Source organism: Neomonachus schauinslandi, chromosome 13 (genome assembly GCF_002201575.2).
Source record: "Neomonachus schauinslandi chromosome 13, ASM220157v2, whole genome shotgun sequence".
Lineage (NCBI taxonomy): Eukaryota > Metazoa > Chordata > Mammalia > Carnivora > Phocidae > Neomonachus > Neomonachus schauinslandi.
The window spans coordinates 2,661,703-2,687,603 of record NC_058415.1 but is presented as its reverse complement, the minus strand read 5'-3'; the positions used below and the strand labels follow the sequence as shown (position 1 = coordinate 2,687,603).

The following is a 25,901-nucleotide window of genomic DNA, read 5'->3' as shown; positions in this document are numbered from 1 at the left end:
ATAAGGAGGTAAACAGAGCTGAGCTGTCCCGGGGCTTCAAGCGGCATTTATCATCATGCCAAGTTGTTGTGGAGGGTGGATTAGAAAGGATTTTAATTTTTTGATGCTGATAGTATTTTCCAAAGTTTTGTAGAATGAACACACGTTATTTATCAGAAAAAGATGAGCATTAAAAATAAAATCATTTCAAAGACTCTCTTAAAAGCAATGATCTTTTTCAAAATATTTTTTTGGTCCGTGTGTAGCAAACCATGCCACCTTAAACGTTCAGGTCAGTGAGCACATATATACGCATGTGACGCCCACGCAGACTCCTGACCGTATTCCCAGGCCCTGCTGGGCTCCTTCATTCCCCAGCCAGTCAGTGCGGGGGCCCAGTATTCTGGATTAGTTTACGTCCCTGACCTGTTAAATGAAAAAAATACTTAGCAATATTGGCCAAACTGGGGCTGTTAGGCATGGCCATTCCTTTAACATGAATAGTATCTTCTCAACAAATTTAAGGCTGTTTTTGTAGGAAATTTTGTTAAGTATATACCTTTAATGATCTGTAATCCTATATAAAGTAGATGAGGCAAATTAGTGAAATCTAGAGTTAGCCTATTCTCAAATATATATAAACAGTCATAACAAAATAAGTATCCCTAAATCAAGTCATTTTGGAGTCTCTGATTTTTCAGTAGCGATTGCAGACAGAATTTTACTTGAATTTAAAGTTGCCACTCTGTAGGTTGATGACATTTGAACTCTGATTGTGTGGGTGGTAGCACTTGCACGTGCTCAGGCTCACTGGTCCCCACTGGGGGTTTGGAAGAGGCGAAGTTCACAACCCTCCCTGGCCTTGGGTTCTCACAGGTTGTTGAGTGACGATTCACCACGTCATGGATGAGACTGGGCCAGAGGCTCGTCTATACTGATTTTACAACCCACGGCTTCAACCCTGATTTCACATGTGGCCCCCTCCACGATAGAATTTGAAACCATTCAAGTCACTAGGGGTCGGCTTCATGAACAACAAAATCCCAGCAGGGGATCACTATGACTGCAAATCCAGATGTCCATGCAACAACTGGATGTCTGTGGATACTTTTAGTTAACCATGCTTAGCTTTCTTTTATGGAAGCGATACATGCTAATTACAGAAAAAAGTCGAAAATAGTGAAAAGCAAAAGAAGAAATTAAAATCAACTGTAATCCCGGACTTCCGTGATGACTTCTATCAAAATTTCCATGACTTTTTTCGTCCTTTATTTTCACTTATGCAAAATTGAGGTCAGGCTCAGTGATTCTCCAAATCATTAAATATTATTGGAAGGCATGGTTTTTAATAGTTGCATGATATTCTATCCCATTAATTTTTATAACTTACTTAAACATTGTCCTATTTTTGTTTTTTTAAAGATTTTTTATTTATTTATTTGACAGAGAGAGACACAGCAGGAGAGGGAACACAAGCAGGGGGAGTGGGAGAGGGAGAAGCAAGCTTCCCGCCGAGTAGGGAGCCCTACGCAGGGCTCAGTCCCAGGACCCTGGGACCATGACCCGAGCCAAAGGCAGACGCTTAACGACTGAGCCACCCCAGGCGCCCCCAACATTGTCCTATTTTTGCATATTTAGGCTGTTTCTATTTATCATTATAAAAATTGAGTGTTTGATCATTCATTTATTTAACAAATTGCACTGAGTTTATATTATGTGTTAGGCCCCATATAGGTAATGATGGCACATTTGGGAATAAAAAAAGGAGATGTGGTCTCTGCTGTCCTTCAACTTATGTTCTGGTGAAGAAGTCAGACTCACCAAATAAATAAACTAATCAAATAGAGACTTGATTAAACCACTAATCAAATAGTTTATAAAATACATCAATGCCCCAAATAGCCAAAACCATCTTGATGAAGAGGAACAAAGTTAGAGGACTCACATTTTCTGATTTAAAGAACTATATTATGGGCCTAAGTATAGGCACTTAGATCAATGAAACAGAATTGAGAGACCAGAAGTAAGCCCATACATTTTTTGGTCAGTTGATTTTTGACAAAAGTGCCAAGGCCATTCGATGGAGAATTGTCTTCAGTAGATGGTGTGGGACAACTAGATGTTCACATGGGAAAGAATGAAGTTGGAGCCTTTCTCACATCACATAAGAAATGAACTCCAAATGGATGAAAGCCCTAATTGTGAGAGCTAAAACCATAAAACTCATGGAAAACACACAAGGGTAAATATTTGTGACCTCGGATTAGGCAATGGTTTCTAAAATATGACCCCAAAGACACAGGCAACAACAAACATAGATAAATTGAACTTATCAAGATGAAAAACGTTTGTGCTTCAAAGGACACCACCAAGAAAGTAAAAAGACAACCGAAGAATGGGAGAAAATATTTGCAAGTCGTGTGTCTGATGAGGGACTGGCATCCAGAATATATGAAGAATTATTTCACCTCAACAATAAAAATAAAAATAACCTTATTAAAAAATAAGCAAAGGATTTGAATAGACATCTTTCTGAAAAAGACATACAGATGGCTCATAAACATGTGAGAAGATGCTCAGCGTCATCAGGGAATTGCAAATCGAAACCACCATGAAGTCCCACCTCACGCCCACTAGGTCAGCTAAAATAAAAACGATGGGCGATAACAAGGCTGTGGGAAACTGGGACTCCTCCACCGGTGACAGGGACGTAGAACACTGCCGCTGCTCCTGAAAAGGCTAAACAGAGTTGCCACGTGACCCCCGATTCCACTCACGGGGGAATGCCCAAGAGAACTGAGGATCCATGTTCACAGGGAGACTCCTTCGTGGATGCTCACAGCACCATTGCTCATAATGCCCTGACGTGGAAACAACCAGCTGTCCACCAGCTGTGAACGGAGAAGCAGAATGTGGTCTGTCCATACAATGGATTAGTATTCAGCTATAAAAAGAAGTGAAATGCTGACGCCCACTATAGCATGGATGGACCCTGAAAAGCTGTGACAGGTGAGGAAGCCAGACACAAAAAGACACGCACATACCGCCTGATTCCTCTTAAAACGTCCACAACCACCAACTCTGCAGAGACAGGAAGTGGATTAGGGTTTGCCAGGAGTTGGGCGTGGGGAGCGACTCCTGAGGGGTCCCTATCCAGGCTTCTTTTTAGGGTGATAATGATGTTCTGGAATTAAATAGTCGTGGTGGTTGGACCGTACTGTGAATATCCTGAAAATGACGGGGTTGAACACTTCAAAATGATGAATTCTGATGGCATGTGAATTATATTTCAATAAAACATAATCACAAAAAATGCAGCCATGCTAAATAAAATGAGCCAGAGGTAAGTGACTTCGTGGAGGATCTGAGGCCCGAATGTAAGCGGCAGTTGTCTGGAAGAGGAGGGAGGAAGGTGCTCTGAATAACAGGGGCAGTGAGAAGGGTCTTGGGAGGGCAGAGGGGCAGCCCGTTCTGACTGCACCCCTCATCGTTGCCCTGGATTAGACGAAAGAGATGGGGCATTGACCTGTCAGCAAAATCTCATTTCTGAAGCAGTCAAGTTTATTGTAAAAATTATGATATTCAGATAAATAACAAAATGAAAATAAATCACCCATAATGGCATCCTGCAGAGTTGGCAAAGACAGAGGGGAAACGTGAGCTGATGTGCGCGTTGGGGCAAGTTTTATGAAAAGCCAGTTGGAAATGCTTATCGCAGGAATGTGCTGTGGATGAAGAGTCAATGCTCGGAGTATGGAGTCCAGTGCTTGTGTTGATGATCCGTGGCGTAATGCTGCTTGTTTAAAACCCATGCCGTCTTGGGTATATCTCACAGTCATCCCATTCTACAGATGGAGAAACAGGGACTCAGAAATGTCCAAGGATTTGCTGAGGCTCACACAGGTGGTCAGCCAGGTAGTGGCTCTGTAACCTAGGGCTGTGTGCGTCCAAAGTCCGCTCTTGCCAGACTAGCCAGCAAAATGCGCAAATACGTGCACGTTCTTCGGGACTTTGTCATTTGCCAGACCAGCAACTGTTGTCTCATGCTTTTCACTGAACAGAAGACAGGCGTGAAATTGGAAGCCAGGGGTCTTTCTTGTCCATGTGTATACCCCATGCTTGGCACATAAAAGCACTGGGTAAGTGTTGAATTGTGGAATTATGGTATACTTGGCTTCAAAGCCACAGGCCAGTTAACATGCAGATTTAAAGATTACGTAGTTAACTCACAGAATATATATTCATCCTAAAATGATAAAGAATCGTTGGGAAACTCTAAGCGTATGATTTAATTGGGAAGATGTCAACTTGCTGATCTTTTAGGGAATACGCCTGTAGTCCCAACTGAGGGTGACCTGCAGTCATTTGCAGGTTGCTACTCTAGATGGGGAAAATAGGCACCTAGGTAAACTGAGAGCAAATGTTGAATTTTATAGCAGTAGTGTTACAGTCTACCTTTTTTTCCCTGAAAAAAATTTTTTAAAACTTTTTTTGAGATAATTACAGACCTACTTATTGCAAATACAATGTACTTTTGCTTCTCTCTTCCTTTGCTGAGATCAGCATCCCCCATTTTTCTGTCACTGCTAATGACCTGCAGATGCACACCCTTGATCAGTCACTTGGACTAGTTCACTAGGGGGAAAGGCCCACAGAACAGTCAGATGTCTGAATTCCAGAGACGCAGAGAATGTTCAGATACATTACGTATCACAAACCAGCACAAATTAGTGCTAATAAGTGAAATAAAAAGTTAATAGAAAGCTATGGTTCATGGGCGCCTGGGTGGCTCAGTTGGTTAAGCAACTGCCTTCGGCTCAGGTCATGATCCTGGAGTCCCGGGATCGAGTCCCGCATCGGGCTCCCTGCTCAGCGAGGAGCCTGCTTCTCCCTCTGACCCTCCCTCCTCTCATGTACTCTCTCTCATTCTCCCTCTCTCAAATAAATAAATAAAATCTTTAAAAAAAAAAGAAAGCTATGGTTCATGAGATTCCTGCATGATCGAATAAGTATTATAAGCCATCTATTTCTGGTCACTGGAGGATATGCAAAGCACCTCTAATTTGGTTAGCCCATGGTGAATGCATTCAACAAACATTTATTTGTACCTATTATGTGTGAGGCACTAGGAAAGTGGACAGGGGTAAAGACACGGCCCGGCAGCATCCTCTGGATGACATTATGTAAGTGGGTGCTGGAGGCCGCAGTGGATTTGCGGATGATGGCACAGGGCATTAACTCCACATTTTGGAGGCGAGCTGGGGTCTTAGGGAATTGACAAGAAGGGAGGGATGACAGGTTTAACTTTTCTCGGTTTTGAGTCCCGACATTGTCTCCACTGAGCACTGTGAGTTGTCAAACGGTGAGGAGGCACTGCGGTCACGGGTGCGGGTTCTGTGGACGCACAACACAGTGCGCTCATGGGCTCAGGAACGCTACTGCTTGAGGCGGGGAGGGGGCCTTTCTCGGGGTCTGATCTTCGGTGGGAATCATTAGGGATGGGCAGGGTTCGAGAAGGGGAGCAGAGGAGGGCATGGGAGAGGAGACGAGTTTGCAGGCAGGGGAAATCACATATGTGGACACAGGCCGTGGGACCCATGAAAAGCTTGGTGTGGCCGGAGCGTGGGTAGGGACGTGGCATGTGAAGCCCAAACGGCAGGGGAACAGCAGACCGACCCTTTCTTCACATCGATTCACCTGCTCTCCCCACTAGAACAGATCCTCAGTCAGTGCACAAGCTCACTGACCCTGTCCGCTGGTGTCCGGCTGGTACCTGGATGAGCGTCAGCCATGGGTGGGGGCTCGGTCCACGTGACGTGGTCAGAGTGAGCCAGCTGCGGAGAGAGCTGTGGTGTGCAGTGGTGGCTCTTCTGTCCTCATTGCTGTGTCACCACCACCTCGTGTGACTATATTGCTCTTGGCTTCTTCATCATGCTGCGGATGGATACTGGGTTGTGTCTCCAGTGTTGGGGTTTCACGGGCAGCGCTACATGAGTGTTCTTGCACATTTGTTTGGAGGGCAGATGGACTCATCGCTCTCGGAGTGGAGGTGCTGGGTCACAGGGGAGGCACACATTTGGCTTCGGGAGGAGAGGCCACACGGTTCCCCAAGAGTTTGCCCCCATCTTCCCTTGGGCCAGCACGTGCACTCACCCTGCCGCTGATGACAGGAGTTGCCTTTCCTCTGTGTATCTGTCACTCGAAATTACCTTAAAACATAACACACAACTTGAACCACTAGTGTTTCTGTAATACCAGCTCTGAGGTCTGCAGCTAGTCAGTGTCCTCACCCAAAGGAGACAAGAGGCTCCGGTCCTTCCGTTCCCCACCATCACCACCCTCCCTCCTCCAGGCGCGGCCCACCCGTCAGACCAACATGGGGCTTCAGATTCAGATAATTGTCATATTAATGTCACACGTCACATGTCACAACCCAAGACTTAGCATAGACTTAACCATTTCATTGGTAATTACACGTAGCTTCTTGCTTCCCATTTCTTTGTCTTGGCTTCATTTTAATTCCTGCTTGAGCACAACCTCAAGGAATTCCTTCAGAGAGAGTTCCTGCGTGGTACACCATCTGAATCTGAGCATATCTGAGTATTCTCTACTCTTCCTTCCCTCCTACTGTATAGTTAGGTGGGCATTGAAGTCTCACTCAGGAAATTATTCTCCCTCGAAATTTGGAAGCTATGACTCTATTGTCTTTTTAAAGATGCCTCTAATAGTCACTGAGGGTGGAAATCACTGGGGTTAATGATTCATAAAGTCTCCTAAGGTTCTCCAGCGGGGAGGGTTTGGCGGCTCAGGAGCAGTTCCCGTTAACTGTCAGTTCTCAGAAGCTGCGCTGGACCTTGCCGCTCCGGGATGGTAGATGGTCCAGGCAGTTCCTGCCAGAACCCTGGGACTGTGACTCGTTGGCCTGGCTGGGATCCCACACCCATCCCTGACCATAGCTGAGGCTGGGGGATGGAGTTCAGTGAGGCCCATCTGAAAGGTGTGGCTGGTTTCACTGAGCACCTCCCTTCCCCTGGCACATCCGAGCGAGGTGATGCCCCAGAGGCCCAGGAGGGAGGTCCCAGGTCCCTGCAGTTAGTCTCCAGATGTCCGTGGGGGACGCTTTGTGACCAATCCTGCATCATCGCATCGAGGTCCATGTTTATAAGCATGGTCTTTTTTTGTTTTGGTAGAAAGTATTTACAATTTTTCATCATTTTGTGATTGTACAAGTGATGGATGTATATGTTCTTGTCATAAAAAGGGTAAGCAACGCAGCAGCATCAGAGGTAGGGCCTCCTTCCCACGGCTCCTTGTGGAGCACCGGCTCCCTCTTCATCTCTGCTCTCCTGTCTCCAGAGGTGGACCCAGCGGACCAAGCCCCTCCCCTTGAATCTGGGCTGACCCCGTGACTTACTTTAACCAGTACAATGTGGAGGAAGTGACAGTGTCTCCTGGAGCCTCTGAGCTTCAATCATTTAAAAATGGCCACATTTGGAATCATAGTTTGGATGTGCCCTAAGTGTTTAGCCAAGCATTTATGGATGAACATTCGAGAAGGGGGTTCACATTGTAACTATGCAGGCAGTGATGCAATGAATGTTTTGTACGTACAATTTCACGCACTCACACATGAATAAATATCTACAAATGATGCTGCTGGGTCAAAGACAAGTGCTTTTTCCATTTCCATAGATACTCCCAAAGAGTCTTCCAAAAAGTTTTCACCAAATTATAGGAACATAAGGGAGGGCCCTTTTTCCTGCTTCCTCATGCAGTTTGCATTCAGCTGGGTGAAAAATGATCTCTCTGTTTGGGTTTAATTGCTCTGATCTCTTGCCCATTGTTTTCTCTTGAGTTGATGGGCTTACTTAATGACTCACAGAAACTCTTGGAGTGGCCTGGTCATTAATTTTTTCCCTGTTAAATTGATTGCCTTTTTCTTAATCTTTCACTTCTCTTTTTATGGTATTTATATTGCTTGTCTTTGCTAACAAAAATTATTAATTTTCATGAGTTACCTTATGGCCTTTGAGTTTTAGGCCTTGGTACAGAAATAGTATTTTATGTTTTCTTATAATGCTTTTGTACATTTGTTCCTCAGCCTTCACTCTTTAATCCTTTCGGGATTTATTTTTGGGGATGGGGTAAGGTGAGCATGTCATAGAGGCCGTGCCAATCCTATGCTGCGGTGGGCATGGCACACGCCTCACCCGGCCTCCCTCAGCCATGTGGTCTGGATGTGTGGCCCGTCACGTACTCATGTTCTTCAGAATGTTCCTGTATCATTAAACTTTGGAATTAATTTTTCAAGCTCTAGGAAAAAATCCTGTTGAGACTTCAGGTGGCATCACAGTAAAATCATAGATTGATTTGGGGGAAAATTGATATTTGTTTAGTATTAAATCTTGTAGTCCAGAAATCATGACACATCTTTCCACAGATGCAGGTTTTCTTTAATTTATTTATCCTTCATTAAAGGTTTTTTTCAATTTGATCTTGCATGTTTCTTAAGCTTAATTCATGTTGTGTTTCCTACAATCGGAAACAAGACAATGACCCCCTTCGATCCCTGGTTTCTTTTGCTGGCCTTTGCCTGGTCGAGAATCTGCTCTGTCTTGTCAGCTTTGTCTTTGTCACTCCATGTAATGCACCTTATTTTTAACCAGGGTGAAAGCTTTGACTTTTAATTGGTGGGTTTGATCGATTCACGATTATTATGATTACTGAGATGTTTGGACCCGTTCCTGTTGTTTTGATTTCTATTCTTCCCATGTCTTTTATTTGTGCATTTCCGGCTTTCCCCCTTCTTTCTGTCGGCTGGACTGTCTTTCTTTGTTTCCTCCTCCTGTTCTCTAGCAGTTTGAAGGTCAGTCATCCTATTCTTATTGTTTACGAGTTTTACAGCCTTTTTACAGGTTTGTGATTGAACATTGTCTTTGCTGCTGCAGTTAATCACTTCTGTGCTGCCTCCAAAAACGTAGCGTGTCCCCCCAGCTCGTGCTTGCCCAGCTCCAACCTCTTCTTTCGGTCTGCCCCAACCAGGCGTGTTGGGGTCTTCTGAGATGTAGCTCCCTGTCACTGTAAAAAAAATATTTAAACTTATGCGTCAGAAAGTATGAAGCACCAGGCGTACCAGTGACTTTTGTTGATTTGTTCCTTATTATTTTTCTCCTAGCCCACATCCTCCTGTTTTTTATATTCATTGTTCTTCTGGAATAATTCTTTCAGGGAGTGTCTGTGGGTGGTTAACTTTCTGAGTCCTCGCTTTGTCCTCCCACCTGAATGCCAGTTTGGGTGGATCTAAGATTCTTGGCTCGGTATGCTCTTCTTCAGACTTCCAACGATGGTGTTTGTCTTCTCGTACTGAGTGTGCAAGAGAACTTGCTCTGTGAGTAACCCGTGTCCCTTCCCCTCACGGAATGCTTGCAGGATGTTTCTCTCTGGATCCTTTTGTCCTGAAACAGAGCTGCTATGTGTCCACAGTGGGTCTTTTTATATTTCTTCTGCCTGCCTTAAAAATATAGACACTCCTGTTTCATCCAACACTCAACATTTTATTCTCTTTGTTCTTGAATATTTCTTCTCCTCTCTTTCTTTCTTTCTTTTTTTTGGAATTCGTATGAGGCAGGTGCAGGAACTTTTGGATCCAAACCCCAAGACTTTACAGTTTCTTTTGTATGTTGGTCTTCTAGCCCCGCTGGGATGTTTTCTGGGTCCCATTGTCCAGTTTCCATAGTTCTTTGTACATCTCTTGCGCCTATTGATTGAATTTTCTGTGTACATCCTAAATCAATAGACTTTCTCTCTGCTGGTGAAAGCCAGATAGACGTGCAAAGGAAAAAATCAAAATGTCATACCTAATGGTAACCAAAAAAAAAAAAAAGCCTTAGAATACATTGGAGAAGAAAAGCATGGGACATATGTCATAAAGCCACAGAGTCTTACTAAAGACAATAAATATCTAAAATGGAGACAATACTCATGATTAGGGATAAAAAATTTAATAGCAAATATAAGTTCTTCACAGGTAAGAGGAAATCTCCATTAGAATCCAGTTTTTGAGGGGTGGAGGAACTTCACAACATGATTTTAAAATTCTTAAGAGGAAATACACACAAGAGACGTGAAATTGACTCAGGAGGTGTAATAAGATCGAGCTCAGGTAAAGGTCCATACAGAAAACAGAATTTAATATACCACGATGTTGGCGTGTCACTGCAGGAAGACGTGGATGAGTGGCACGGACTTAAATAAGAGTCCATCTGGAGGCTGACTTTGTTAACTCGTGCCATGTCCTGTACAAGCAGATGAACTCCAAATAGGTTAAAAAGCCAAATAAAAAACATTAAACAAAACACATAAAGAAGTGGGGCACCTGGGTGACTTAGCTGGTTAAGCGTCTTGATTTTGGCTCAGGTCAGGATCTCAGGGTTGTGAGATTGAGCCCCACATCAGGCTCTGCACTCAGTGGGGAGTCTGCTTGAGGATTCTCTCTCTCCCTCTGCCCCCTCCCCCCACTTGTGCCCGTGCATGCCTCCCTTCAAATAAATAAAGTAAAAAAAACATGTAAAGAAGTTAATGCATACATAAGTAATAAAATATTGTTAAATACAATTTAGGAGAATATCGTGACCTTCTTGAGCAACACAGCACCCTCCAGAGCCATACAGAACATGATAGACATGTGATTACAGGAATTACTACAATGTTCCTGCAGTAACAACTTGCATCAGGTAAAATGTAGAAACCATCAAGAGAAAAATGACTGAATAGGAGATTATCATCCCATTAATCTACAATAAAAAGATAAGGAATATAATAGGAATCTGGGTCAAAGGTAACAACAGTTAGCTAACAGAAAAAGAAGTGAAAATGGTGAATACACATGCGAGAAAAATCACATATCTTTATAGATATCAGGGAAATGCAAATTAAAAAGAAAAAGAAATACTTTCGCCCATGAGAGTCAAAGATTCAGAGATGAGTGCCATATAGTGTTATAAAAGATAGAAATTAGCTTAGACATTGATGGTAAGAGGGCAAATGGCTACAGACCTTGGGGGCGTGATTCAAGTCTGTGACGTTAGAAGTGGCACTCACCTAGCACTCGAGGGTGGCGGTGGTGGTATTCATATGACTCCCTGGAGCTTGTCATGGTCTTTGTGTAACTCTGGGACAGCGGTGGTGGCTGTATTCACACAACTCTCTCAGCAGTGGGGGTAATGACATGGCTCGTGGGGGTGGCAGTACCTACATAACTCTGAGAAGTCAGTTTACACACCACTGCAGAGGTCGTGGTGGTAGTTACGTAAGTGTGCCGGTCACGGAGATCACGGAATTCCATACTGGTGGTGGTGGTACATATGAAACTGTGATGGTATTGGTGGTGTTCACGTAATTCTATGACATTGTGGTGTCCGCATGACTGTGGCGGTGGTGGAGGTATGCACATTTGCCATGGTGTTGACATAATCCTGTAGTGGGGTGACAGTATCCACATAACTCTGCAACCTTGGTGGTGGTGGTGTTCATGTAATTCTCCTACCGTGTGGTGGTATCCACAGAACTGTGTAATTTGTCATGGTAGTCACATAAGCCTGCTGTGGTGGTCATGATGTTCCATACCTGTGATTGTGTGGTGGTGATGTCACTGTGGGGTTGGTCATGGGGTCTCCATAACTCTTCGGTGTTGGTCATGGTAGTCACAAAACTCTATGGTCAGGTTGGTTATGGTGTCTCCATAACCCTGTGGTGTTGGTCATGGTAATCACACAACTCTATGGCTGTGTTGGTTGTGATGTCTCCATAACCCCATTCTGTTGGTCATGGTAGTCATGTAACCCTATGGTCATGTTGGTCATGGTGTCCCCATAACAGCATTTTGTTGGTCATAGTAGTCACATAACTCTATGGTTAGTTTGGTGGTAGTATTCCCATAATTGCATCATTGGCTATCTATTCACATAGCTCTATGAGTTGGTCATGGATCCACATAGCCCTGTCATGGTGCTGGTGTTTGTGCACATCATCTTCAACTGTGGTGGTTGTATTTCTGTGACTCTATGATGTTGTTGCTGGTGTTGTTCTGGTGACTCTGTGAGGCTGGTCATAGTATTCACATACCACGAGGATGATGGTGGAGGTGGTAGTCAAATAACAATGTGATGGTGGTCTTGTATTCCCACGACCTTGCGATGTTGGTGGAGGTTGTGTTCACATGGTCTGTGAAGCTCATCATGGTGTTCCTACCACCCTGCAGCATTTGTCATGGCATTGGCGAGACTGAGCGAAACTGATGGTGCTAGTCATGTATCTTGTGACTGTGCTGATGGTATGATTCAGACAACCCTGTGACGTAGTCATGGTGTCTACACAACTCTGTGACGATGGTGGTGTTGGCATTAATGCATCCCTGCAAGGTGGTGGTACTCATGTAAATCTGTGACTTTGGTCAGGAGAGTCACATAACTCTCCTGGTTGGTGGTCATGGTATTCATAAGTCTCTGCAACAGTGGTGGTGGCAGTGATGATGGTTGTGGGGTTCATGTGTCTCTGGGATGGCCATGTGGTGGTATTCTCCTAGTTCTGCCAGGGTGGTTGTGGCATTCTGATAAGTCTACACGGCCGTAGTGGTGATCTTCACATAGCTCTGAGACGGTGTTGGACATGCTAATCCAATACCTCTGCAAAGTCATTCATGGTCTTCACAGGACTCAGAAATGGTGGTCATGGTGTTCACACAATTTTTCAGGGCTGGTGTGACCTTCACATAACCCCCTGTTGGTGGTCATGGTATCCACATAACTGTGAGCTTGTTGGTTGTAGTCACATAACTCTGATGTCGGTGACAGTATACACAGACCTCTTCAATTACTTTGATCGTCTTCCCATGAATCTGAGATGCTCTTGGTGGTGTGTTCAAATAACTGCAGTGGTGCTTGTGGGGATATTTGTGGTGTTGGGTAGTTGTTGACATAACTCTACAGTGGTGGTGGTGCTATATTTCCATAACTGCAGTGGTGGTGTGGGGATACGTTTATTGATGTGCAGCCAGGAGGATTATCCATAAAACTCTGTGATGATCATCATGGTATTCATGTAACTCTGCAGTGTTGGTCGATTTGGTATTCCCATAGCTCTGCAACGTTAGTCGTGGTAGTGCACAACTGTGAGACCGGATGTGGCATTCAGATAATTCTGTGATGACTTTGATCACTTCAATATCACTGCAGTGTTGCTGGTGGTATTCACATAGCTATGGTGGTGTTCACAGTATTCCCATTTCTCTGTGATGGAGAATAGTTGTGTTCACATAACCACAACTTTGGTTGTGGTATTCAACAGCTCTCTGACGGGTGGCGTAATATTCAGATATCTGCCGTGGTTCTTGTCATAGTCACACATCTGCAATGGTGGTCGTGGGGTATTCCCGTAAGTCTGCAGTTGTGGATGTGAAATTGCATAACGGCGTGGTGGGGGTGATGTGTTCACAGAACTTTGAGGAGTAGTGGTGTTGTTGTTGACACCATTCTGCCACTTTGGTCACGCTAATTACTTCACTTGTAACGCTGCTGGTGGTGGAATTCACATAGTTCTGGGATATTGTCGTGATGTCCCCATGCTGTGGCAATGATGGATGCGGCCATCCCATCACTCTGCAAGGTTAGTTGTGGTCTTCACATAGCCGAGTGACAGTGGTGGTGGGATTCATACGCCCCTGCCGTGGTGGTGATGACGTCCACACCACCGTGATAGCAGCGGCGCCCCCACCCCCGCACTGTTGTTCCTACTTCTCACAGGACTTGTGGCATCACTGTGGGTGATCAGTGGGATCGTTCGTGGAACCCTGTGATGGTGGATGCAGTATGTGTGTAACCGTGTGATGCTGGTGGTGCTAGGAGTTGAATAGCCCTGCGATGCTCATCCTGGTAGACACGGAAGTCTGTGATGTTGGTCCCTGTGATCACGGGACTCTGCGGTGTCAGTGGTCGTCTGATCTGTGTACCCCTGCGATGTGGTTCATCGCGTCCACATGGCCGTGGTGGTGGTGTTCCAGCAGCTGTCTGGCGTGCTGCTGGGGTTGCGTAGCTGCACGAGGGTGAGAGCGGTAGTCACGGTGTGTGAGTGTAGAGGCTCCGGTCCAGAGAACGTTAAAGCTTGGCTTAAAGTTACATAACAAGATACGGCAGAGTCAGGCTCCAATTCAGGTTTTCTGAATAATTCAAACGCAGGCTCTTCTGTACCACAGCATGAGGCCTCTTCCTGCAAAGTCTAAATTTAAAGGCATTGGTATAAAACATCTGTCCTTCAAGCTCCCAAGGGCTTTGGCACACAAATATCGTATCTCTACCGTTCTAGTTGTTTATCTACAGCTCTCGTTATGTCCGTGTATTTACACAGGCACACACACTTAGAGGTGTGAAACGGGTTAAAGATTTAGCTACAAATTTAGATGTGTAAATGGAAACTTCTGAAAGTTTGTGTTACATAATGCAGAAGAGGGTTTTCTGGTAAGCCAAAATAAAGCAACTATGAGGGTAATGGATATATAGTTTGTTGAAACTAAATATATTGGTTAAATAATGAATATTTGGTGAAAATGTTGGTATTAGAGTGTTTTCATTCTTTCTCTAGAAATTATAAACCTCTAGACCCTTGTAAAGGAATAGAAATACGATGTTGGGACGTTGGGGTGGTTACACGCAAGTACATGTTTAAGCAATTATTGAATTATGCACTTAAGATTTCTGCACTTTATGGTACATGTTATACCTCAACAAAAGTTTTTAAAAATGTACTTCTGAATGAAATGCAAATACTCATGGATCTCAGAAGAGTCAAGTCTGGTGCCACGTAGGCACTGAGGATACTTACTCATGGGTGTGAGTTACTGCTTTTACAGAAAGAGAACAAAGCCTCACAATGTACGTAAAGTTAAAATGTGATTTAAGAAACGTGTGTGGCTTCCAGGAATGCCCTTGATGCAGTTAGGAATTGTCTCTTCATCTCTGCCCCCAGGGCTCATGATTTACGTTTTTTTCCCCTTGCAGTACTTGGGGTGCATTGAAGTTCTCCGCTCAATGAGGTCTCTTGACTTCAGCACAAGAACACAGATTACCAGGTAAGCCCTCTTGAACATGGACTCCTGTGATTTTACTTCGGAAAGGAATGATTGCAGAGTTAGCAGCCTAGAAATTTCCAGAGGGAAAGTCTTGAGCACTGGTGATGGTGACAGGGAGTCAGAACCTGGTGTATTCAGGGTTTCCACATGTTCGTCCATGTCCATGATGCGCGTCTCTGACATAAGAACCTTGGGGACGCTCCCGCTTCCAAGTTCTCTTTATAATGAAGCTGCAGACACGTGTAGTGCTGGTTGTTTCTTTATACGCAAACTCTAATACCAGATTGGTGTTTCAAAATGCACTGAACTGTGCGATTTTTTTCTAAAGAGAAAATGAAGGTGTCAGGAGAGACATGCACAGAGAATAAAATGCATGGATTGCAGGCAGAGATATTCATGGCCATAGTAATTTAGGAAGCAACCAGTTGTTTAAGGGGTCAGTGATGTTGAGCAGGTGTGTATAGATCCTCCACCATCAACCAGATTCTAAACTCCTTGAGGGCCAGTTCTGTAGTTAAGCATAGTTTTTAATAAAGTCATAGCCTTGTAGGGCTTAAACCTTTAGAAAATTCCCATTTCAGGTCACCTGGAAGAGGAGAACTGGAAAGCCAGGAGGGGTTCGTGAAATAGCTCATTTCTGTGGGCCACGCGCTTCGCTTGCTTTCGCGTTTGTGGAATTATTTGGTCTAAATAGTGACCTCAGAAAATGCCTCGTACTTGGGGCATTCACATCGGCCTGTTGTATATCTTTGGGTTAGCAAGCCAAAGTCTAATGATCGAACTTTAGAAAGCAATTATTTGTGGTAATGAGCTGCTAAATAATGTACACACTTTAATTGTGGTAAACACTGCAGTACTACGTCTTCCTCGCTGAAGAAATCTGTGTTCAGAAGAAGCGCTGTTTCTCTTCTCTCTGAAGCGACCCCAGGCACACATGGTGGGAATGCACCAATGTTATAATCCGCGCTAAGGGAAGAATCCATCTCCACCGATTTGTACAAAATGGTTTATGGAAGTTGCCAAGGCAAAGGAACGGTATTCTGAACAGAGAGCATTCCAAAGGGAAGTGGGAAGGTTTATGCAGCCAGTTGTTTGTCCTGGGCATGAGGTGGCAGGTGCAGGGAGGTGTCGGTGGGCAGAGCGCTGGGCCCCATGTCTGGGGGCACGGGGACTGCATGACTGTTTACCTTCTTGTGTGTGCCGGTGGTTTCGTTAAAGAGAATTGTCGGCCGTTTCTGCTGAATTCCCTTAATAGCTCCTGTCACTTCGGAGATGGTTTCATTTCACTTACATTCTTCTGATGTACCCGTCGAACGTTTAATGCCTCCTGTGCACGTGCTGGCCCGTGTGGGCTGTCCTGCTTTGCCGGGCCCCTGCTCCTAGGGAGACAGATGCATAGGCAAATGACGGAGGGGCGCGGGAGGGGCACACGCCTGGGGAGCAGTGGTGGGCAGGGGGCGCGAACAATCCCGGTGCTCCCTTGATCAGGGTCCCGGTGCTCTCGGGGGCGGAAGTAGCGATAACATTGTAAAAGGAAGCCGTGGGACAGACAGTGGATTAGGCGGTCTCGGTGTCCATCCCGTTCCATGCAGGCTCCAGCAAAGGTGGCCAACGTAATGGGCTGTGGGGGAGCGCCGTTCTCGGACTCAGGAAACTTGGTGTTGAGTTCTGGCTTTGTTAGGCTTTTTGAAAACTCTGTGCTTGTCTCCGCATGCTTTCTGCTTCTTGCCTTGTTTCTATCACGTGACACGGTCCTTATTTTAGGTAATAGCTGGAGTCCGCTCGTAGGAAACTGTTTGACACAGCAAGGTCGAAAGAAGTCTTTGGCTCGAGGAGAAGAAAGCCCAGCACTGCAGGGGGGCACGTGGTGGAGCTGCCGAGGCCGCCGTGGTCTCCCAGCGCTAACCAAGCCCGCCCCGCCCTTACTCCTTACGCTAAAGTTTGCCGGGAAGTGGGATGTGGGTACATTCAATGTGATTAATTTGTAGTAAACAGGCTCTGGGAAAATGTGTTTCCAAAGGCTCCCCAGCCGTACTGTCCATAAAAACATATGTATATTTCTGTAAGCAGGTAACCAGCGCCTACTCATCTGTTAGACGGTTTCACGCTGTAGATGTGTCTTTTGGAGGCCACCCACGTGTCCTTTCGAGGGGTCAGTTTAGTGTCGTGCTGTTCTTGGGTCTGAGTTTAGGTTGACTGTCAGGCTTTCCATAGAGCCCCCTGTGGATTACCGATCGCTTACTAGCAGATCACAACCGCCCGGGAAGCTGCCAGCGACCATATACTTCGTCGCGGTGGTGGCAGTTAATCACCTTGCACCCCTAACACTTGGAGCAGAGCAGCTTAGGGGCTGCCCACCGCGTGGAGGGACATTCTGTGTGTGGGGCCCTGCTCTGCCATTTTCCACCTGTGTAAGCTTGGCCCCAGCTTGCACACCTGTGAACAGGGTGCAAGGATAATGCCCACCTCAGTGGTGGTTGTGGGAAACCTGACGCCCATGGGGCGGGGCCTGCAAAGCTGCATAGCCCCAGAGGGGCGTGAGGGAGGGTCTCCAGTTGGCGTCACCCGGGGCGATGGGCAGCGTGTTGGGGAGAGAGGCTTAGGCAGGGAGGACCGAGCTGGGTTTCCAAACGAGGCACTGGTGGCCAACAGTGCCCCCGAGAGTGGTTGCCCATCCAAGTGGACCACACCGTGACCCTCCCTGAGACGTCCTCTCTCTGGACTGCTCTCTTCTGCGGCCGGGGGTGCGGGTGGGAGGCTGGACTGTGTTACGGAGGGACGAGCCACGTCAGACGGAGAGAACTTGGGGGAGAATGTGCGCTCTGCCGGTCGGGCCCGCCCTGCGCACGGTGATGGGAGGCTGTCCATGTGCCTTTGGTCACTGGACCAGCGAGTCTTTCCTTCTTCCCTCTGATTTCCTCGTCTGCTCATTTTTATGTTATTTATCATGTTAAATTGTATCTATTATTGGAAGTCATCTTAAGCCATTTTTAGGACATGGAAGGCTATAAATACATACACAGTTAAGCCCAGAGTACTCAGCGAGGTGGCCCTTCTCCAGCCATCAATGCAAACATCTGACACGTATTGTTGGCTCTAAATGACCCCAGCTGACCTCCTGCACTGCTTGAACTTGCCAGATGACGGTCACGTAGACAGGCGGACTCAGCCATGTGCGACTTTGCCACTCTTCCCCGTGAGCTCCAGTGGATGTTCGACACATTGTCCAGATCCTAAAATAAACTCATTTTTCCAAATTGTAGAGTCAGCAGTGTTTTCCTAGTTTCGTTATTTTGTTTCCCTTGTTTTAGGAGCTGCTGTAGCTTCCATGGGCCCCAAAGACCCTGGTTAGGCCCAGACCTTCTCCAGCACCACCACGTGGATGTGACCCACTCCCCAGCATGCCCCCTGGCGCGCACACCCAACGGTCTGCTCCAGAATCACCGTGTCTGGAAGATTCTCCAGAAACATGCATAAAGCCCCTTTAGTGTGAAAATCAAAATCAAAACCTGGGTAAGGAAAACACCTCTCTTTTGGGAAGGTATTTCCCTTTCGTTCTCCTCCAGCATCCGAGTGGGGGCTCAGGAAGAGTGGGGGCTCAGGAAGTGTTCATGGCTGATGCGGTCTGTCGTGGTGCTGGAGTCCATTGCTTCCCGGCCACATGCTCCTCACATCGTCAGTGCCGGGCGGAGGGTAGTGAATGCGGGACTGGCCGTCAGCCTGCTGGTGGGAATGCCGTGACGTGGCCGTCTTTTCTGTCTGAGGTTTTCTCTCTGCTGGGCAGTCTGTTGGTGGCTGCAAGGGCTTGAATTTGAACAGAGTAGTGGGCTCGCCCCGGTGACGTGATGACCGGGGGCAGAAGCCCGGGGACGCGGCACTGTGATGGGGGCTCATGATAGTGGAGGATGCCGCCTGGCTTGCAGAGTGGTCTCTCGCCCGTCCTGTACATGGAGGGGCCCATCGGTAACCCCAAAGTCAAGCCAGATGCCCGCAGCCTGGCCTCGAGACTCTGTCCACCGTCTCTTCTCCAAGTCGACCTGGGAGGCCGGGCAACGCTGGCTTCTCCAGGCACCTCCGGCTCCAGCGTTCTCTACATGCCCTCAGAAAACCAAGTCCAGGGGAAAAACCAGCCCCCGCCTTCCGTCACCCGTGTGCATTTCCTGATTGGAGCAAGCATACTGTGCGGTGTGGGGCAGGGCTGCACCTGCTAATGGGCTATCAGGCTCTGAGCAGCGGCGGCCGGAGATGGACACGGAGGAAGGCGCGGGGCTGCCGGCCGCTGGGGCAGCCGCCTGTGGTCCAGGGACTGACTCACCCCACGGGGTAGAATGACGGAGACACTGCGGCCGTGGGCTCCGGACATCTGCTCAGGTCTGAGAACGGTGGTGTGATCCCCGCACACCGTGCCGAGTGGGCGGGACTTGCTTCTGTTGCTTTCTCCCTTTGCAAACCCAGAGGGAGTAACTCGGAAGGTCCTGTATTTGAAAATCCACTCTACCCGCGGTGTTAAGACGGGTGCGTCTATACGTGGCGCACGACACAGAAAGCAAGGCTGGCTTTTGCTCGGGCACCTTGGGGCTGCCGCATCTTCCCAATTAGAAACACTCAATGATGGCACTCCCGGGCTCCTTTTCACTACTCGATAAACACCTCTAATGTTGACTGGAGCTCAGCGAGCCAGAAGAGGAGCAAATCCGTAATGCTCTTCCCCGGGGCGGGCTGACTGTCAGAAATAGAAAGGCGACGGCGGGTGTGACAGTCTGCCCACCTGTCCCTACATATTTGGGGAACGCAGAGCCGCTCCCTTGTGACTTTAGCCTGACCGCTTCATTCTAAATTGACTTGTTCCCAGCACGTGCCACAGGCTGAGCAAAGGGTCATGGGGTCTACTTTCCTATAGGACTCATTTGTGTGTTCAGTCTGCATCCATAATGCTAATGAATTCACTCACTTGGTGAGCATTAAATGAGACATTACTTCTGGACACATCTGGCCTAGGCCGTGCACAGTGAAGGTGCCCAAGATCGTTCCCTTGACCAGACCTGCACATGCTCGTACCTTATTCTGTGCCCCGGGCGGACCCTGAGACACGGTGTAGGGAGTTATTTTGGAGGGCATTCTAGGGAGGCCGGTAGGAGCAGGGGAAGGGGTCATTGACAGAGGCCCCATCACTGGCCGGCCTCCTTCTCCCACGGAGGGATGGGGACTCTGGCACATTTGCCCACCGACTGCCTCCCGCTAAGTTAAGTGAAATTGAGGATTGTCCTGGGCAAAGGACAAGGGCACCCTGGCCGGGCTGAGGATGCCTCAGGAGCCTCCATCAGAGCAGCCTTGCCAGAGTGGACCCCTGAGGCAGAAGGATGGGGTCATGGGCACCGCCCATGGACCCCAGAGTGGGTTCGGGGCATCAGGATGATGGCTCCTGGCCTGTCCATCTGAATCAGACTTTTTAGTTGTAACCCCTCTGAACAGCTGTGCTGGTCCTGATCCCTCCTAGCAGAACCCTACATACACCAGATGAGGCTCCTAACCCAGTGGGCGAGTCGAGGGACCCTTGGGCACCAGCCGAGCACCGCCTCCCACCCACTTGCTACCTCTCTGGGCTCGGGTTCCTCTCTCCAGTTTTCTGTGCGGTATTAACACTGATAATATAATTATTGTAATTATAATTGATACAATGATTAGTCTGTAATATTATTTGCTGGTTGATATTATTAGTAATTACCAGTATCAATTCGATCCAGGGTATTTTTTCTAGCTGAAGAGAAAGACCGTAAGTTACTGAAAAGGGTGAAATATTTAGTAATGTGGCTTTATTTTCACTTGAGCCAATATTGTCTAGTATTTTGTTCTGTGTCCCTGCTTTGTCAACTGCTAATAATAATTGATAATAATACTAATCATGGCTCTCGTACTGAATACTGACTGCATGCCTGGCCTTGCGCTGAGTGCGTCATTCATTTGTTCAACAAACGTGTCGATCACATGCCACGTCTGGCCGCTGTTTGGATATTGAGAACAAAGCACGGGGAAAGAGCTCGCCTTCACCACACGACTTTGCCGTTTTTGTCGATGAAAAGGTGAGCACGGTCAAGTGTCCACGAGTGATCTCAGAGAGCGGCGTCTATGTGCAGGGCTTTGCGCAGGAGCCCTGGGGCGGGCTGTGTGCTCCCAGACATGAGGAAGCGGGATTGGAAAGTTCTCGCGGACCGAGCTGTGCAAGCTGGGGAGTGGCCGCGGAGATCTGAGCCAGAGCGGCGGCAGCAGACCGTGTGCCCCCAGCAGAGCTGCAGCCCCATCGAGGGACGAGGGATGGGGACGGGTGTGTCCTTTGGGAAGCACGCGATCGCCCGGGAGAGCCCCCAAGGCGCTGCCGGGAGAGGGGACGCGCTGCAGATGGCAAACGCCCCTCCTGGCCGCTGTGGAACAATGGCCTGAGCCGACTCAGAGGGCAAGGACCCAGAGCGCTGGGTCTGTGGGAGGCCGCACGGTCCGTGAGCATGCGGGTCCGTTTGGAGGCAGCGTGGACTTGCAACTGGGGCTCTGCCCCTGCTCCGCTTACTCTGCCCTTCCCGGGGCTGTTCATCCTGTGCTTCAGCCACCCTCGTTAGCTTTCTCCAAATAATAGGAGGAAATGTAATGAAAGTGTTCTTAACAAAAAATTTCATGTGGATGGTTTAGAGAAAGTGAGACCCTCACCACCTCAGCTAGCTCGAAGTGAGTGGGGGGCGGCATGGGGCGCGGTGGGGTGGGGCGGGATGGGGGTGCAGGGTCAGAGCAGGTGAGGAAGGGCGAGCTGGGTGGGTGGGCTGGACCCGGCTAGGGGAGGTGGGCAGAGAGCCACGCCATCGTTGTCTCCAGGAGGTCCCGGGACAGGTGTCTTCCTCTTCTTGCCCTGAACACCTGCATAAACCAGGCTGGCTCTCGTTTTCTCCCCACCTGGACAATCCAGACAGCCTTCTACTTCCATGTGTCCCCTGTCCTCTCAAGGCCTGGCCAACAGCACGTCAGGCCGGCCTTGCCGTGCTAACGCTCTGTAAGCGGCTGCAGAGCAGGGATACATGTTCGGCTGCAGTCACCGCCCGTGGGCGTGAGCACGTCCAGCCAGGGGCCTGGCTCCTGGCCGGGAGGGTCGGGGTCAGCTGGACCAGCATGGACGGGTGCAGGCAGCCACTGGGCCGCACGGGTGAGCCAGGCTCTCCCAGGATGTGTGGCAAGGACGGGCAGGTGACTAGGGTAAGCCCAGGTGACACGGAAACACAGAGAAGGGTTAGACACAGTGTCTGAGTGTTAGCAAAGCAGGTTGAGGACTTCGCAGAGCCTCCGGTGCAAGCCTCAGGATTTGTTTGTTAGCTTACTTCTTTGGCAGCCTACTAAGCTAGCTCCTGATAGAATTTTCTTCGTGGTAGGCATGTCACACTTTGCATGCTGAGGATGCAGGGGCTTTCTTAATGGCCATGATGTCCTCCTGTGGAATTCTGGCCGGCAGGTTGGGGTGAGACCTGGGTGCAGGTGATCCTGCTAAGATCTCTGGGTGAAGGCAGCGGGCATGGAGGACGTTTGTGTTTTCTCTACCATAGTGCACCAGAAGGAGGGGACCGCCCCACCTGACCTGGGCTCCCCTAGAGTCTGATTCCTTTCAGAACCCAGCAGGCTAGACAGAGGGGCCATAGGCACGGTCTCCGTTCTGTCCGCGCTCCGACCCGGGGCAGGAGCTCCAAAGATTTGATGCACAGGCATGGATCATCTTATTTTCTAGAGCAGTTGTTCTCAAACTCGGGCGTACACTAAAATCACGTGGACAGCTTGTTCCGGCAGGTGGCCGGGCCCCGCCCCCAGAGTTTCCGATTGAGCCCGTCTGGAGTGGGGGCCGAGAATTTGCATTTGCAACAAGTCTTCAGGGGATGCTGCTGTGCCCGGGCCAGGTACCAGCCTTGGAGAAGCGGTGCTGCAGAGTTCTATCTTTAACTTCTGAACCATTTGCAACTCCCATCTATGAAACCACAGCTTTGAAAATGAGTCCATTTATTTTTTTTCAAGTGATCCCACTCATCCAGAAATTTTAAAAATGGAGAGCATAGTTGACTTGGTGGCTTAGCATGGTTTAAATAGAACCTATGAGATGAGTATATGGCATTCACTCTATGCTCTCCTTAAGGACCATCTGGTGTGGTGTATATTTATAATCCTCATGCCAGAAGCACATTTGTGTCAGGATGTACCTCTCTGATTGCTCCTTTTCTGTCTCTTTCTCTGAGTTCACTTGCCCCGCAAATATATCCTTCCATAAGGATCTCCTTGCCCTTGTGGAGAGCAGTCTCGTGTTACAGGTTCTGGAGTCAGAGGATCTGGGCTTCTGTGTGCACTGAACCACTTTCCAGCTGTGCCACCATGCTAGTGACTTAAATTCTCTGCATCTCTGTTTCTCCATCTTTAAAATGGGAACCACTGTGGTCCCTCCTTCATAGGGTCGAGAAGTGATTGAGTTAATATCTGAAAAGCACTTAACACACCGTCTAGTGCATGGAAGAGCTCGAGACATGTTTGCGGATATCGACATTTCCACATTCATGATATTCTGTCCAGGTTGGCCATCTCATTGCCTTAAATAATACAGGTGTGTAAGCCACGAACCTGTGTCCACACCCCTGAATCTTCTGAGTCCTGCACTGAGAGCGGCCAAACAGACCTGTGTCTTCCTGGGCCAGGTCCCGTGCATTGGATCTCTGCCTCCTGTTCTCACTTCCCACCACCTCACCTGCGGTACCATCGGGTCCAGCTCACAGCTTCTGTAACTACAGCCCACACCTCTCCCAGAGTAGAAACCAGGACTGTTCTACCTTATCTTTCTCCCTTGTTCAAACACTAGCGCTTGTTGGTTCTCCCTGGGCAGCCTCCCTAGTACTTTCCTTCCTTCTGCCCTCTCCTTCAAGTCCCTGGGCACCTGTTCATGGGTTAGTGTGCCTGAGACATACTACTCCCCATTAATCTTCACTGTTCATCCATTACCTGCAGAATCCAATGGAAAATTGTTAATTTAGCAGCTTGACCTGTCCAGCTACCTTTCCAAATATATTTGTCATGACGCCCCCTTAGGCTTCCTTTGCACAACCACGCTGACCTGCTACCACCTCATTCTCCTGGCCCGTGGTGCATGCCTCAAGGCCAAACATTCAGCTACAGAAGTGTCCACTTTAGCCCTGAGCTATAAGATCACATTGTTTGAATTGCTCTTACCTCATTGGACATTGTGGTAGACTTCTGAAGACATAGACCGTATTTCATCTATCCAAAATACCATTTCCTGTTTTAAAAAAAAAACTCATTATTTTGAAACCACTAAAAGAAAATATTAAAAATATTAAAAAAATTAAAATATGACACACTACTTTAATTTTTATATATATTAAAAATCATATCAATTTTTACATATATTGAAAAAGCTATTTTGTATTTTTGAAGGCACAGATTTCTATCATTATAACTCTTGTACATCTGTTAAAAGGAAAATATAAGCAATATGATAAAGGTATCCTTAAAACTTTTTTCCAACTCGAGTCTGAATTTCATGAACCATTTCTTGACTCAGAATCATTGCTATGTTTTCTCTAAGTTTTATTGTTCTTTAAGCCATTTCAAGAGCATTGGAAATCAATGAAATTGAAATTAGTAAAAGAATAGAGAAAATATTCGAAACCAAAAGGTGTTTTTTTAAAAAACAACAACAACACTAAAATTGATAAACTATTATATCAGTCATGGAAAGGGAGAAAATTTGGATAACCAACAACGGGAATGAAGGAGGGGCCATTCCCACAGGTACTATAGACATGAGAGGATAATAACAGAACATCACGAACAACTTTATGCCAATAAATTGAATAACTTAGATGAAGTGGACAAATTCCTTGAAAGTTAGAACTACCAGAGTGGCTTAAGGAAAAAAATAACCTGAATGGACCTATATCTATTAAAGAAATTAAATTCATCATAAAACAAACAAGCAAAATTTCCCATGGAGAAAGCTCTAGAGCCACATGGTTCCACTGGTAGAATCTACCAGACATTTAGGAAGAAATAACACCTGTTCTTCACAGTCTTTTCCCGAAAATATGAGGGAAACTTCCCAGTTCATTCTATGAGGCCAGCATTATCTGGTATCAAAACCAGACAAAGGCATTAAAAGAAAAAAAAAAAAAAAAAAAAAAAAAAAAAAACCTTGAAAAAAAAACAAAAAACCCTAACAATATGGTAGCAAATTGGATCCAGCAATTTATCAAAAAGATAATAATACATCATATACTGGAGGGGTTATCCAAAGACTGTAAGTTTGGCTCAACATTAACAATTTAATCAATGTCATTCCCCATATCAGCAGATTAAAAAAGAAAAAATATATGAAAATCTTAATATATGAAGAAAAGGTTTTGACAAAATTCAACAGACATTTATGATAATAACTCCCCCACTAGGAATAGAAGGCCTTAATCTGATAACAGGACATCCACAAAACCCTACAGCCAACATCATTGTTAGCAGCTCTTTTTTAACACTGTACTAGAGATCTTAGTGTGATAAGACAAGAGAAATACAAAAGTCATACAAATTGGACAGGAAGAATTGAAATGGTCTCTATTTACATATGACACAGAGGCCATCTATACAGAAAATCCTGAAGAATCTACATAAAAGCTTCTAGAACTAGTAAGTGAGTTTAGCAAGGTTGCAGAAAGGAACTGCAAAATGAAATTTTAAAAGGACCATATGCGATAGCATAAAAACATGAATTAGTGTTAATTTT

General features: G+C 46.8%; 1 protein-coding gene across 1 annotated transcript in view; it reads left to right on the top strand.

Moving 5' to 3' along the window:
• Positions 1 to 25,901, top strand: part of SHC3 (SHC adaptor protein 3) — a 92,359-nt gene that overhangs the window by 11,314 nt on the left and 55,144 nt on the right. Inside the window, exon 2 of the mRNA XM_021694406.2 lies at positions 15,030 to 15,100. Coding sequence (XP_021550081.2) covers positions 15,030 to 15,100 — 71 coding nt within the window. The remainder of the gene's footprint in view (positions 1 to 15,029; positions 15,101 to 25,901) is intronic.